The following is a 15,247-nucleotide window of genomic DNA, read 5'->3' on the forward strand; positions in this document are numbered from 1 at the left end:
TCATCTCTGGCGGAAAAGCTACCTGATGAAACTGGCCCTCTCTCCTTCCTCAAGGGCTCCCTGCCCCTCAGACGCCTGTTTCCTAGGTCCTGGCCAGGAAGAGAAAGAAAACAAGCCCATCCAAAAAGGCCTCCATTGTTCCCAGAGTGAGTGACTCACACAGAAACAGGAACGCTTGTCCCCGCACTCAGCGCTTCCCCCCAGTGGGCCTCGCAGTGACTCACAGCAGCTCCCTCACAAGCCCTTCTCCTGTTGTGAGGCCCGAGAGCCCTGACGAAGCTTGTGCTTCCCCCAGGGCCAGCCGCCCTCTCCCCTCCGGAAGCAGGTGGGAGGGAGCTTCTTAGGGTCCAGCAGTTACCAGGGACCTGTGACCCTGAGGGTCTGCTCTTGGCCCTGACACCCTGTGAGACGGGCTCTCACTTCAGTTTCCCTCCCTCTGAGGGGAGCTGACAGACAAGGCCTGCGATGTGTGTTGGCTTTTATTATTGGCGTGCGTGGGCATGTGGGGGCACAGGCACTGAGAGCGGCAGCTCCCAGCCGGGCCAGCTCCTGGCTTCCAGACCCAAGTCTGCCTCCAGTGCCCAGGAGGGCCCCAGAAGCTGGGGACGAGCAGGGCAGGGACACAGCGAGGATCTCTGGTGAAGGGGACTGCTGCCCCTACTTCCAGCGCCCGGTGACTTTGGCCTTCCCCCGGGTCTTGGAGCTGCAAAAGAAGCAGGGCCCAGTCAGAAGCGGGACCAGGGCAGTGGGTCTCCACAGGGAGGAGGCAGAGGCAGGAGGGCTGAGGGTTCAGAGGGGCAGCCTGGAGCTGCCTCCACATGCAGAGTAGGGCAGCAGCCTCAGGCTGGAGGGAGTCCCTGGGGCCCTGCACTCCATTCCCCACCGAACAGTGGTCACAGGGGAGCCCAAGGAGGAAGCAGCCTGTGCCCTGAAGAGGAGGGGAAGGAGTGGGAGCCAGAGCCCTCAGAAGAGGAGTGGCATGGCTGGAAGACAGGGAAAGAGGAGGCAGGGCTGGGGATGGAAGGACCTAGAAACTTACACTTTCTGGTTATCATTGATCCTGTTCCGGAGAACATTGATCTGTAAGTGGGAAAAACAGAGTAACTTTGAGCTCATTGACTCGGGTCTCAGGTGGCTGGGGCTGAGGGGGAAGCCGGTTTAGCACAGTTGTGGAGGAGGAAGGAGGGATAGAGGAGATAGGGAGAGGGCACAGAGGAGACCCAGCAGCAATGCTGTGAGGGTCCGAATGGTTAGAGACCTGGAGGGGCCCTGGTCCCACACGCAGGAGCCAAGGAGAGGTTCCCTGACCACATCACTGGCCGGTCACTGTGGGGTCCCAGAGCCTCGGAGGGCTCCGGTCAAAGGAGGCATGAAGAGGCCTTCTGAGAATCTGGTGCAAGGCTGGACCTCGGGAAGTCCTCCCCACAGCCCTAGCCTAGCCTGAGACAACGCCCCCTCCCCAGGCACTCCTGCCCCGGGGCTCAAGATGGGGCAGCACCCCCATGTGCCCACCCACAGTTCACAGCCCTGTACTTTGGCCAAATCGAAGCCCGGCAGGCCAGCTGCAGTTAAATGGGGACCCAGAGGGAGAGAGGAAGGCCCAGGCCTGGAGAGGCTTCAATGGCAGCTAATACCTACTGAGCGCTTAGTGGGGCGGCCGGCCGACCCTTTCTGTTCCGTTATGAGCACTCTCCCAAACAGTGTAACTTCATACGTGGACAAGTCCTCAAACAGTGCTTGGAACATGTTATTACTGTTATTATTACTATTATTACCTCTGTAACTCTCACAACAGCCCTCGGAAACAGGGCTTGCTGGCATCCTTGTCATTTAGAGGAGAAACGGAAACAAGGAAAAGTAAGTGACTTGCCCAGGGTCACACAGCCGGTAAGGGGCAGAGCTAGCTACAGAACCCAGGTAGTGTGGCTCCAAAGTCCACGTTCGCTGTCAGCGCACAAAATGGCCTCTCTGCAGCACGGGGGCCTGAGCGGTGCTCCGAGGAGGGGCCTATTGCACAGGGGATACAGGAAAGCAGGTCCCAAAAGGGAAGCTTGAGGCAGAAGGCCCCTGCAGGGAAGTATGCGGGACCTGGGCTGGCTGAGCCAATCTGTGCCTGCTGTCTGGGCACCTGAGACCCTTTGAGGCTGGGAGTCTGAGGCTCAGCCAGCTGTGCCCACACCAGGGCCTCGGGGTACATAGGGACAGAAGTGGCCACATATCTGGTGAGGCCTCCTCTCCCCTGGGAGGCCTCCCTCTGCCCATCCTGCTCCTCTCATCTGGCTCTGTGCGCCTGAGCTGCTGCCTCAAGGCCTTCAGGGACGGAAGGGAGGGAGACCCCTCCCAGGGATGGAACCCCAGAAATGAGTCTTTGCTCAGCCCCAGCCAGTGAACCAACCATTCGACCTCTCCAGCAAGCTGTGGGCGCAGAGCACTGTCAGGGACAAGACACCCCGGCAGGAGTATGAGTTCGCCTAGGTGACAGGGACAGAGGAAAGGCACCTGACTGGCGGGAGCAGCAGCGTGGGACCCCAATCAAACCAGGAGGAGCATGGGATGGGGGAGGGGTGCAGTAAGTAGGCTCACTTCATATTTCTGCTGCTTGAACTTCTCCTGCAGGTCGAACTTCTCTGCCTCCAGGTTGTAGATGCTCTGCCATAGCTCCTTGGCCTTCTCCCTGCACGGGGCAGGGCGGGGATGGGGGAGAGAAAGGACAGGGACAATAAGGAAGGGCTGTCATCTACCTTTACCCCAAATCTGACCCAGCCCCCAGAGGTCCCAGCCCTCCTTCCCACCTCCAGGCCTGCTAAGGGGACCCCCAGCCCACCTGGCTCAGCGTGGGACCCAGATAGCAGTACTCACTTTAGGAACAGATACGGGGGCTGCTAGGGCAGAGTTGGGGGGCGGGTGGGGAGGGAGAGGGAAAAGCCCTTCTAGCACTGTAGAGCACAGTCCAATCCCCCTTCCCACCAATTGGGGGCAGGTGGCTAAGGAGAAGCTCATAGGGGTGAGGTGCCTAGTCAGTTCTCTTTCCCTAGTCCCTGGAGGCAAAGCACAGAGATGGCCCCACCAGCTCCCGCCCAATTTTACTGGTACCAGTAAGCCTTTGGGGAAAAAATATGTGGTGTGGCAGCGCCCTCTGGTGGTGGATGGTGAGACCGTGCCCTCTGCCCCACCTGCCCTCCCCCCGCAGGTGTATGCAATGCCCAGCGCTCCCCAGCCCCCACCTCAGCTGATCTTCATTCAGGTGGTCGATGGCCAGCACCTTCCTCCTCTCGGCCAGAATCTTCTTCTTCTTCTCCCGCTCCGTCTGTCTCTTCCCACTTTTCCGCTCCGTCTGGAGAGGATGACAAGCCGGGGAGGGTTGGCTAGAGAACACCCACCCCCCCTTCTCCCCTAACCCTCCGGAAACCCAACAGGGAGTAAGACAAGGACTGCAGAAGGACCAGGTCCTTATCCTCTTCTTCCTGAGACCCCCACGCCATCAACGGCCTGGATTTCCAGGCAGGACCCAGGAGGGCCATTTCAGTCCTTTATTCCTTTGGAATCCAAATTCTTCCACCTCTCTGCCCACTCCCTCCTCCCACTAACCCATCCTCCACACTCCTCCCCTCCAGCCAGGCACCCTGCCCTCCCCCGGAGGACCCAAAACCATGAGAAGGAGGGTTAGAGGTTTTTGTACCCACCTGGGCCTGCAGAGCCAGGACACCATGAGAGAAAGACCCAGAGAGAAAGAACGAGACCCGGGACAGAGACACAGAGAGAGAGCAGAGCACGGGGCCGAAGGCAGAGGCAGAGAGACAGGAGAAGGAGAAGGTGATTGAGACGCTCATTGTAGGCAACCTTGTTTAGTAGGACAGGAGTCTAGGGGTGAGGCACGGACCATTTTGAGAGCGGGCCCACGCCAAAAGTCTGGCTGGCGAGGTCACTGTGGGGGCGGAGGCAGGCAACCTGGTCTGGTTCTGAGTGGGGGGCTTTGGAAATCTGAGAAAATGTTCTGATCTCTTCAGCACAGAGAAAATCAATTTTTATATTTCCTCTCCTCCCCTGAGAATGGAGAACCTTGCAGGAGCAGGGCCCAAAAATTAGGAGCGGAGGGAGTCTGCAGGAATAAACCATCTCCCAGCTGCCTGCCACGTGAGCCCATCTGAGCTCGGAGCAGGCAGAGCAGACAACAGAAAACCCACTTTACAGATGCGCTGAGGCTCTGAGGTTGCCCGAGGCCACACAGCTCTAAGTGGCAGATTGGGTTCTCCCACCAGAGCTCTGAGGCACAGGGCTCTTCCAGATGCACCATCCACCCTGGGGACCCCTGGGCACTGCTGACATGGGGCAGGGGCAGGGGGCGGCTCTGTCTGCAGGCCCCTCCTGGAGAAAGCCACAGTGGGGCAGAGAGCCGGCTAGGGGGCCGGGCAGGAGGAGACCTCGGTCTCTCACACAGAGTTGAGAATTTCTCCTCCCCATACCCCAGGACCTTCTGAAGAAGGCTGCTGCTCCCTGACCTACCTTCTGGATGTAGCCCCCAAAGTGCATCATGTTGGACAAAGCCTTCTTCTTCCGGGCCTCATCCTCGGCCTTCCTCCTGTTCTCCTCCTCCTCTCGTCGGGCCCTCTCTTCCTGTTTCCAGGGGGCAGGAAGAGCACATCAGGGGTGGGGACACAAACTCCTGACATGGGGCTGAAATCTGGGGTCTTTCTGGGTCAGTGGAGCGGAGCTTTCTCTCCACCAGGCAAGAAGCCCCCTGAGGAGACCCCCCCAGCATAGGGCCTGGCCCACTGTGAGGACTTCTGTTGATCAATGAGGGAAGAATGATTTCCAGGTGTGGATCGTGTCACCCCCTCAGGCAGGAGCCCCTTGAGGAGGCCTACTGCTCTGGAAGGACCTCCAGCAGCAACACAAGAAGAGGGCCATGGGACCCTCTGTTCCCCGGGAGCCGGCCTATGGGCAGGGTGGAGGCCTGGAGAGGACCTACTTGTCTTATAATGAAAGTTGTACCTTTCGACCCCTTCCACCCATTTTGCCCACCCCTAACCCCTGCCTCTGGCAACCATCAGTCTGTTCTCCGCATCTATGAGCTTGGGGTTTTGTTTTGGGTTGTGTTTCATTTTAGATTCCACATATAAGTGAAATCATATCATACAGTATTTGCCCTTCACTGTCTGACTTATATCACTTAGCATAATACCCTCCAGGTCCAGCCACATTCTCACAAATGGCAAGATTTCCTTCTTTTTTTAATGGCTGAGTAATAATATTTCACTGTGTGTGCATGTGTGTGTGTGTGCATTTTCCTCATCCATTCCTCCATCAGTGGACACCCGGCTTGTGGCCACGTCTTTGCTACTGTAAACAAGGCTACACTGAATGGGGCCCAGATACCTTTCTGAATTTGCAGTTTCATCTTCCAGTAAATACCCAGATGTGGAACTGCTGGACGGAGGGTCTTACTATATAAAATAGGAAGTTCAGGACCCAGACATCTGTCTTGTTTGCTGTGTGTCATCAGAATCCCCACAGTGCGCAGCGCTCACCAGGGACTCGAGGACTGAATCAGTGTGTATGGAGAGAGGGGGGCCTGGGGGTCTGGAAGCACAGGGGGTTCGGTGGGCCTCGGAGAGAGGGGGTCCTGGGGGCCTGGAAGCACAGGGGGTTCGGTGGGCCTCAGACTAGGGGTCACTCACAGCCAGGCGAGTCTGACGCTCCTTCTCCCGCTCATTCCGGATGCGCTGCTGCTCGGCCCGCTCGGCCCGCCGCTTTTCCTGTGGGGAGAGAGGCCAAGCCTGCCCAGTGCGTGCACAGGGAAGGGAGTGCTCCGAGGTGCCCGGACCAACCAGGGAGAGCGGTGGCAAGGGAACCCACAGAGACTGTTCCCCTCCGAGTCTCGGCTGCCCCAAAAGCTGCTGCTCTCGACCAGCTCTGTGCATGAGGATGGAGAGGGCCCCTGGACAGGTGGCCCAGCTCAGAAGGCGGCCCCGGCTAAATAAAGACAGACCACAGCGGGCCTGTGAAGAGGACCGACTTTGAACGTCACTCATCACAGGGTTGTTCTCAAAGATTTGACAAATGTCAGGCGGGCTTCTCCCATCTCCCCTGAGTGCTGGGTCCCTGGCCCCTCGCCGGCCCTGGCCTCCGCAGCTGCTCCATGCTCACTGACAGATGGCCAAATCCCCGGCGGCCAGCCAGAGCCACGCAGCCATGCGCCAACGCGGTGGCAAATGTGGTGGAGGGAAAAGCAAAGGAATCACAACAACCTCCCCTCTCCCCAGCAGAGACCCCGTCATCCTCCCCGAGTCAGTGGGGAGCACTGAGTCCCCTGGAAGGGACGCAGGCACAGAAGTAGGACAACAGCTCTCTGACTGGTCATCCCACAACCAGAGCCTGGGGCGCCCAGAGACAATCAGCAGCTCCAGCTGCCAAGAACCATCCAGTCTGGTGAGGAGGGAGGGCGGGGACCCGAGACACCCCGGTGCAGGGCCTCCGGAGCGGCTCCTTGGCCACAGGGGTCCTGAGGGAGAGCCAGGGTCAGGCACACCCCGGGGAAGGCTGCCTGGAGGAGGCAGGGCCTCACACAGAGGGCGTGGAGGACAGTGCATGGCCTCCAGGGGTCTTCCTACGGGAGACTGGACACCCACGATCCTGTCTTTGAGTGAGATGAGCTCCTCCTCTTCCTTCTTCCTGTTCTCAAAGTGAGCCTCGATCAGCGTCTGCAGCTCGTTCAGGTCCTTCTCCATGCGCTTCCGGTGGATGTCCTGTGAAAGCACGATTTCATGGGCTCAGGGGCTGCGGTGCCCATGGGTCCAGGGGGATATGGCGGGCAGGTGGTACCCTCCGCAAAGCAGAAGGGACGGGCAGGCTGGGGGCCTGAACCCAGGATAGTGCCCAGCTGGGCCTGTGCCGATCACCGCCTCACCTGCCACGTCACCCCCCCACCCCCCCAGTCTCCTTGGGACCCCTGCGACCCCTGCCAGCCCCAGCCCACTCTCCCCACAGGCACACTCACATCAAAGTCTACTCTCTCCCCATCGGGGATCTTGGGCGGCACCAAGTTGGGCATAAAAGGCCTGTTGGAGAGAAGAGGAGGGACTCTGTGACTGTCCTCTGGGGGGGACTATGGGTGCCCCGGGCCGGCAGGGCCCCCTCCGTCCTGCAGAAGCACGGCCGCAACAGTGAAAGCTCACCGCCCATCTACTCCCCACCCCCGCCAGCGGAGGACAGCATCCTCTTTCCCGCGTGCCCTCTTGCTTCAACCTCCCCTACACCAGCAACGTAGGGACCACCCATCTCGTTTAAAACACCTGCAGCTCAGAGAGGTAATGACGTGCTCCAAATCACATAGCACGTGCGACTGACCCCACAGAACCCCCCATGAGCCCTTGAGTCCTGTGGTTTCGTTCCCACCCCCACGCATGCTTGCGGTGTGACACCAGAGCCAGTGGGCTCTGTCCTCAGTTTCCCCATTTGCCCTTAGGTCTGGGTGGGTCTGAAATGAGATAGTGCTGTGTCCATTCAGGTGCCTGGAAAGGGAAAGGTGCTGAACAAATGAGCATTGCTGGGACTGTCTCCACGGCTGGTTTCCAGAGGCCCCAAGGAAATGGGGAGAAGCCCGCAAGTGTGGGCGGAGACGTCATCTGCTAACAGGTTGAGCATCACAGAAAGGGAAACCCTCGCTGGCCCCCCACCTGAGCCCCCTGCAATCTTCCCCCGCCCTGCCCCACCCAACACCCACAGCTTGCAGGTGCTTTCACTTGTGTGGCACCAAGCTGCCCTGCCCCACCCCTCTACGACACCGTGAAGCCACCTAGGCTGGCACAATGTCATTGCTTGGCTCCCCCAGATTTTTTTCCCTCTTCCCTTCAGTCCCAATTAAGCTACAGAGGAAGGTGTTCCAGCTGGGCTGTGGGATAGGAGAGGACATCTGTCCAGGACCACAACTGTTCCTTCCTTTTCCCCTAGATGAACACAGTGGTGTCCATGACGGTGTACACAATTGGTAATGGAGTCTGAGGCCCCTGCTTTCCCTCAGGCTGACACTCATGCAGTACACAACCTATACAACCATACATGGTGGCCTGTGCCTGCCGCAAGCCCCAGCCCATGCCCACTGTGCCGTACTGCATTCCTGTCCTGCCCTAATCATCCACCAGGGCTTCACCACAGGTGTGTCCCACTCACCTGGGCTTTGGTTTGGACTCCTCTACTGGGCCATCTGGAGAGGAGAGAAGCACATAGCCACAGGTCAGGAGGCCCCAGATGTGGTCCCAGCTCTGCCCCTGATGAGCTGGGCACCCATGGGCCTCCACTTCTCCATCTCCACAGTACATTCCTTCCACCCCAGGGATCCCCGGTTCCAGGAGCAGCACGAAGAATTAAAGCGGCGGGGCCACAGACCCTACACTTCCTCTCCCACAGAAGCTCCCAGGGGCAACGTCTCAGGGCACAGCTGGGCCCTAATGGGAAGCACACACACCCAGAGTGAAACTTCCAAGCCTTTCCTCATTCACCAGTTCTGGGCAAGGCAGATTTTCTTCCTAGTGAGGCAGGGTCCCATAGCACTGTCCCAGAGGATCCTGGCTACACAGTCCCCTCCCAGGTCTCTGCCTAATTGGTTGCTCCCTGGACTCCCTGGCCTCCAGGGGGATGCTGATGGGCATGATGCCAAGATCCAGCTGGTTGCCCCTCCCCATGAGATGTGACTAGGACCACTGCACCCTTGCCAAAACCTATCACGTGACAATGACCCCTGCAGCGACCCAGCACGTGGACCATCTATGTCTTGGGATTTCATCCTATAGACACCACACCTTACAAGTGATTTTGTCTGAGTTCCAGGCACCTTGTAGGTGTCAGTGACTTCTGGGGGCCCTGCCCAGATTGAGGACTGGACATTGGTCCCCTCTCCCGCAGGGCACCACCCCGGCAACTTCTCCGGAATGAGGCGGCCAGAGGTTTGGAGCCCTTCACCAAAACCCGCATGGCCACCAACTTCTGTCCTCTCCTCCCCTGAGCCCCTCTTCACCCACCTCCCTGGAAGGAGCCCTGTGGGCAGTCTCCAGCAGTCTGCTTGTAGGGGTTCCCTTGATGCCCCAATACCTGTCTCCTGATGTCCAGTTGTCCTTACCCTCGGCTTCTTTAGCCTCCTCTTCTCGTCCATCTCCTAAACAGAACACGAAACATCAGTAAGGTCCCTATTCCAGGCTCAGGGCCTCCTTCCAAGAGTCTTCCCCTCATATAGGTCCTAAACAGAGCGCACCCTGCCAGCTCCTGCAGTCATACAAGTGCCCCTGGGCCCAAGGCTCTGCCTGACACGAAAGGAGCACACAGTCAAGGTCATTGACCAGACCACTGGCGGCTGAATCCCAGCCCAGGCAGGACGTTCTGCTGTACAGGCTGGATTTCCTAGAGCCATAGCACTGCCTCTGAGGGCTCCTGCCACCACCACCCCAAAGCACCAGGACAAAGCCCCTTGCACCCTCACCCCAGACAGACCCTTACCTTCCGCATTGGTCTCCTCCGTCTCAGCCTCACCTTCAGCCCCTTCCGCTGCCGCCTCTTCTGCTGCCGCCTCTTCCTGCTCTGCAGAAGCGAGTCAGACACAGTGAACACCCGGCCCCTACTTCTGCTAGCAGACAGACCAGATCAGAGAAGTCTGGGGATGGAGGTCAGCAACATCCAAGATCCAGATGAATAGGGGGGTCACTGATATGAATAACAAGGGGCTGCTGAGTTCTGGGTTTAAACCAGAAGTTGGCAAACTATGGCCCAAGGGCCAAATCTGGCCCCCAGACTATTTCTGTAAATAAAGTTTTATTGGAACACAGCCACATCCATTCATGTGCATACTATCTATGCCTGCCTTTGCCTTACTACAGCAGAGTTCAGTAGTGGCAACAGATAGATACTGTGTGGCTCACAAAGCCTAGAGTATTTACCATCTGCTCCTTTGCAGAAAATGTTTGCTGACCCTGGTCAACCATGACAGAAGGGCATGATCGGGCTTATGAAGAGTCATTTTGTTCTACTCTTGCCTCTCCTGGAGTCTGGGAATTGGAAGTGGGTCTTTCTGAGCATAGAGACCTGTTCTCTACCTGAAAGCCAGCAGGAGGGCTAGAAGTCTGGGGTAGTTTCGTGTTAGGGTGTGGAGGGAGCTGCGGGTAGCAGAGAAGGGCTTGCAGGCCTGGCAAGGCTCATTGCTGGGGTGGGAAGTTCTGGTGGCTAGCTGTTTCTGCCTGACTGAGGCCTTTTCCCAGCAGCCCCTCTGGCAACGTGACTCCACCCCACTCCCCAACCACCTGCCTCACCAGAATGTTCCACCCAGGGATCTGACACCCCAGGATGTACCCTGCTTAAGCTGTGCTGCTGGGAAAGCTCCTGTCCTGGACTCAGGAATTCTAGGGACCCTTCGTGTGTTTCTAAAAGAAACCGAAACAGCAAGACTATGGGTGGAAGGACTACGGGTGTAGGTACCCCCTGTGTCGACAGCTGAGTGTCCAGAGAGTCGGTAGGATTTTTCTATTTTCATCCCTTTGCTTGGCAGGATATGGACCCCACCCAAGTCAGGCACTTGGAGTGGACAGATAAGACAGGATGTCGCCCGGCAGGCGGCTCTGCCTGTAGGAGGTGCTTGGGAACGGCTCACTGACCGATGGCGGACAAGGGGTGACCTCCTGGCAGAGGGAGGAGAAAAAGCCGCAGGGCGGGCGAGAGAGAGGCGGTCAGGAAAGAAACACCAGCCACCACTCACTCCGCCTGATGCTCTCTCTGTCCTTTTTCCTAGGTCTGGGCCTGGGGGTGTCTCTTCTTTGATCCCCACAGGCTCCTTACCTCAGAGAAGATCCTTCCAGAAGGGGTGAGAGTAGAAGGCTGACCAGCAAGTGTATGGCCAGTTTTGGGGTCCTCTTCAGGACATCTTGTTAGCCCCTGCCCTCCCCCCGCCCCCATCTAATGTTTCAGTTCTCTGAAGAATGCTCCTCGCCCTCAGCCAGGGGTCAGGCAACACGCTGGCCGAGGCACCCCCAGCCTCCCTGGACCACCCGGCGCATCTTGAGACATCACTGTGAGAAAGCACTTACCAAACTTCAGCCCAAGTCTATCTCCCTTGCCCTAGCCCTCTCCCCAGGGGCCGGGAACAAGTCCAGCCCCACCCCCCACCCCCACCCCGCAACGCCCCACAGCAGTGCACATTTGAAGGCTGACGTCATGTCCTTTCTGCTCTAGCTATTTCCAGTTCCCCCAGCTGCTCTCGGATAACTTTGTCCCCAGGCCCCTCTTGCCAGGGCCACCCCGCCTGGGTGCTGTCCAGTTCAGAGGGAGGGCCCAAGGATGTGCAGGGGGAGCAGAGAAAGACCACTCGTCTGGACATTAGTCCCCCTTTGCGGCCACATTCAGAGCAGGCTGGGGGACAAGCCAGCCTGGGTCCTGCCCACCACCTAGCCCAGGAGAAAGATCAGGAACGAGAGAAAGGAGCCGCGGTCTGGCCCCTCTGAGGCTGGGAGGCCCCTCTGAGGCTCCACACCTGTCCCTCCCCACCCCCCATCTCCCCCACCCCCGCCTACTCTGCCGCAGAGCAGGGCCCGGTTCAGGACAGCAGGGAGCAGAAAGCACAGGAAAGTAAAAGCTGTACTACCGTCTTCGTCCTCTCTCCAGTCCTCCTCTTCTGGGGGTCAGGGAGTGGCCGCAGCAATAGGGAAAAGCGAGACAGGTTAGTCTGGGAGCAGGACAGGGCGGGAGCTGCGGGACAGAGCGCGGTTTTGAGCGTGGGCTTGGGAATTGAGCTCTTGTTCCAATTCCTGATTCACCACTTCTAGCAACCTGGGCAATTCATTCCTCAGCAGCTTCCCAGGCGCCTTGTCCGTGAAATGGAAATAACCATCCTCACCTCTCCGTTGATGTTAGGACACAATGACCCACCAGGCAGTTACCTGGCCTGTGGGGGTCATTCAGTAAGTGGTAACTGGCCGTGTCCAGCTCTGCCTCTAGCCACGAAGACGGAGGCCCGACGAGCAGAGTGGGATAACTCCCGGCCGTCAAGCTTCTCCCACGTTCCTACCCTGAGTGAGCCTCTCAGGTATCTCCCAGAACATCTCCAGCGTCCAGGGGTCACAGTTCTGAAAGCCCCACTGGAGAGCCTGGCACAGCGCAGACTTGCCTGGTCTGGGTGAAGGAAGGAGCCCCCGTCTGAGGAAGGCACAGCACCTACCACTGAGGGAACAGACCAGCACATGGTCTGCAAATTCCTGCCTGAAGAGGAAGAGCTCAGAGCCGTCGGCACTCTGCGTCTCAGCTTAGTGGCCATGCATTTGACCTTGCTCTTTCTTGGTCATTTCCAGCCAGGGGCTTAGCTATGTGGGAGGCAGGTGGGGTCCATTCAGTGCAAGCAAGGCGGGTGCTACCTGGAGCTCAGGCCACCATCGCAGCAGAGAACTATTTTGTTAATTCATAGCCAAAGCCTACTGTGTGTGGCAGGCAAATTAGTCCCAGATCCAGAGGTCTGTATCTCAAATACCACACCTGACAATTCACGAGCTGGCAAGACCTCAAAAACAGAGGAAAAGCCTCCGTACCGAGAGCGTATGCAGGGAACACAGCAAAAAGTGGATATGGGGTTCAAAAAGCATTGGGGATAGGTTCTGACGTATCTGGTGTCCCTTGAAAACCAAGTGACTCCCATGTCCCCTCTCAGTTTCCCCCATGAGTTTCTCTGGGGTCTACTCTTTGGCCAGGCACCCTGGAACAGCCTTAAATGTGCAAGAGGGTCCTCGTTGTCCCTAAAAGGCACCGGGAAGGAGGGGGACAGCTACTGAAGCTCCTGGCTCTCTCCCAGACCTTCGGGAAGCCCTGTAACCTGATGTCCACACATCGCGTGCTGAGTGATACTGGTGAGGATTTGCTGAGCCTCTTACGGGACAAGATGAAAACCGCCTAGGGTGCTGACGCCTGAGGGGATTGAGGGCTATTCTGGGCCACTTGGGGGGCTGGATGGTGACTGGAGTGAGACCTCTTAGTCACTTCCATGTGTCACGTGCTCAGGAAGACAGAACAGTTAGGGTGTTCCTCCAAAGGGACATGAGGCAGAAAGCTGAGGCAAGAACTGTGAAAACAGATCAGAGTAGGGTCTATGGGTCAAAACAGACTTTTGAAAGATAATGATGTTGTCGTGTTTATCTAAATTGTAACAGAGGGGCTCCTGGGTGGCACGGTTAAGCGTCCAACTCTAGGTTTTGGCTCAGGTCATGGTCTCAGGGTCGTGCTCTCTGGGTCATGGTGTCAGGGTCGTGCTCTCAGGGTCGTGATCTCAGGGATCAAACCCAGCATTGGGCTCCATGCTGAGCGGGGAATCTGCCTGTCCTTCCTCTTCTACCTTTCCCCCTCCCCGCTTGTGCTCTCTCTCTCTCAAATAAATAAAGAAAATCTTTTTTAAAATGTTTCAGATAACTGAACGCTTCCATTATCTCACTTGGAAAATTATTAAGTTGAATATTTTTAGGGGTGATAAAGGTGTCACAGTTATGTTTTTCTTTAAATAGTGCTTATCATTTAGAAATACCTAATAAACTACTTAAGCATGAAATGATATGACATCTGGGGACGATCTGGGATGTCAGCTGTAAAAGAACTGAGGGGAGAGGAAACCTAGATGAAAAGAGATTGGCCATAGTTGATTGTTGAAGCTGGGGGCTTGGGGAAGGGGGGGATGTGTGCGCATAATTCTGTTTTTGCTACTTGTATGTGCATTTAAAATTTTCCATGGGAAAAAAAATTAGAGAAAAAAATAAAAATAATTAATTGGGAAAAAGGTGATTCTGTGTGAACAAAAGAATGGACAGTAGAGACAGGTGTAAACCTTTTGCTTAAGACCTGAGCAACTGAGGCTAGGACTGATTCCTAGTTAGGAGCCATGGACCTTGGCTCAGCTGGCAGTGAGGGGCAGGGACAGGATACTGGATTCGCCGGGACCTCTCTTTTCTGGCCCTCCCTCTGCCCAAGCTCCATACCTTCCACAGCTTCTTCTGCTCAGGGGAGAAGACCATGGCCGCAAGAGAGGAGACAAGAGGGGCGTCAGTTTCCAGTCAGGCTGCCCTTCATCCAAATGAGTTCATAGGCATGTGCTTACCTTCCTGCTCCCTGCCGTGCAGAAGGAGACTGTCAGTAGCACACTACACACACACACACACACACACACACAGAGTACGCACACACTGATCTTTCCCGAAAGATAAGTCCATTCTTTATTTCCCTCATTGCCTCATGGAGCTCTGCCCACCTACAAAGACACCCCCCAACAGGCCCTGTCTTCTCATCCAGGGCTCCTGCTCGGGTCTCTACAACGTCTGCCCACTTACCACTCTCTCCCCGCGCTGAGCTTTGCAGGCTGTGCCCTAGAACACTCTTCCCTCCCCATTCTCTCCCTATCTAAATCCAACACAGATATGCCTGATAACCACAGCCTCCACCGCTCTACCCCTCCTTAGAGCTCCTGCACACCCACAGCCCACCCTCCAAGCCCAGCCCCTCTTGGCTGATTACTTCCAGCATCTGACATCTTAAATCCCACAGGAGAACAAATCCCATGAGGGTAGGAGCTCTGAATCCTGATACCTCTGCCTCCTCCCTGGTGAGCATCACCCTCCAGACATCACTGTTATCTTGGCTGCAAGTGTCCCACCCCCAGGCGGTGGACAGGGCACTTCGAGAGGAGAATGGTTCCAAGACGAAGTGCTGTGAGCTCAGATTTGGGTTTTATGGGGCACGATCAACTCTGTGGCTTCGGGACAGTCACTGAACATCTCTGGCTCCGTTTTCAGGAGACACAGCTTCTAAGCGCCTCTGCCTCCAAGTCTCCTAGCCAGCTAGAACCCCAGCTGACCCTGGGAGCTGAGCCTCTTTATTTCCAAAAGTCTCCCAGCCTGTGGCCAACCCAGGATCTGCAGCCCAGAGGCACAGAGGCACAAGTTAGAGCCCCAGAGTGGGCGCAGCAGCTCCCCTCCCCCATCCCAGCAGGTTCCTGGGCCAGGTGTGAGGGGCGGGGCTGGGAGCGGCCTGCGGAAGCTCCAGATACTCACTCCTCGTACTCTTCCGCCACCTCTTCCGTGTCAGACATGGTCTCTGCTCTCCCTCCAGAAAGAGAAAAATGTCAATATGGGCTGAAGGGGAAGCCTGTCCTCCTCAGCCCCAGGCTGCCACCCCAAGAGGTCTTGCGGGGTGACGGGGGGGGGGGGGGGGGGGGGGGGGGGGGGGGGGGGGCGGCCCCCCC

The 15,247-nt window shown here is 57.3% G+C and overlaps 1 protein-coding gene across 1 annotated transcript in view; it reads right to left on the bottom strand.

Annotated features, from left to right (window-relative positions):
• Positions 1–461: 461 nt before the first annotated feature.
• TNNT2 (troponin T2, cardiac type) overlaps positions 462–15,247 on the bottom strand; it is a 19,412-nt gene continuing 4,626 nt past the window's right edge. The window contains exons 2-16 of the mRNA XM_059413079.1: positions 15,057–15,108; positions 14,108–14,118; positions 13,989–14,003; positions 11,621–11,650; positions 9,490–9,570; positions 9,116–9,151; positions 8,170–8,203; positions 6,998–7,058; positions 6,630–6,746; positions 5,679–5,756; positions 4,504–4,614; positions 3,225–3,334; positions 2,584–2,674; positions 1,040–1,080; positions 462–703 (exon numbers count right to left, since the gene is read on the bottom strand). Of these exons, the coding sequence (XP_059269062.1) occupies positions 658–703; positions 1,040–1,080; positions 2,584–2,674; positions 3,225–3,334; positions 4,504–4,614; positions 5,679–5,756; positions 6,630–6,746; positions 6,998–7,058; positions 8,170–8,203; positions 9,116–9,151; positions 9,490–9,570; positions 11,621–11,650; positions 13,989–14,003; positions 14,108–14,118; positions 15,057–15,094 (900 nt within the window). The 5' untranslated portion in view covers positions 15,095–15,108 and the 3' untranslated portion in view covers positions 462–657. The remainder of the gene's footprint in view (positions 704–1,039; positions 1,081–2,583; positions 2,675–3,224; positions 3,335–4,503; positions 4,615–5,678; positions 5,757–6,629; positions 6,747–6,997; positions 7,059–8,169; positions 8,204–9,115; positions 9,152–9,489; positions 9,571–11,620; positions 11,651–13,988; positions 14,004–14,107; positions 14,119–15,056; positions 15,109–15,247) is intronic.

The sequence above is a fragment of the Mustela nigripes genome, chromosome 10 (assembly GCF_022355385.1).
Source record: "Mustela nigripes isolate SB6536 chromosome 10, MUSNIG.SB6536, whole genome shotgun sequence".
NCBI classification, from domain to species: Eukaryota; Metazoa; Chordata; class Mammalia; order Carnivora; family Mustelidae; genus Mustela; species Mustela nigripes.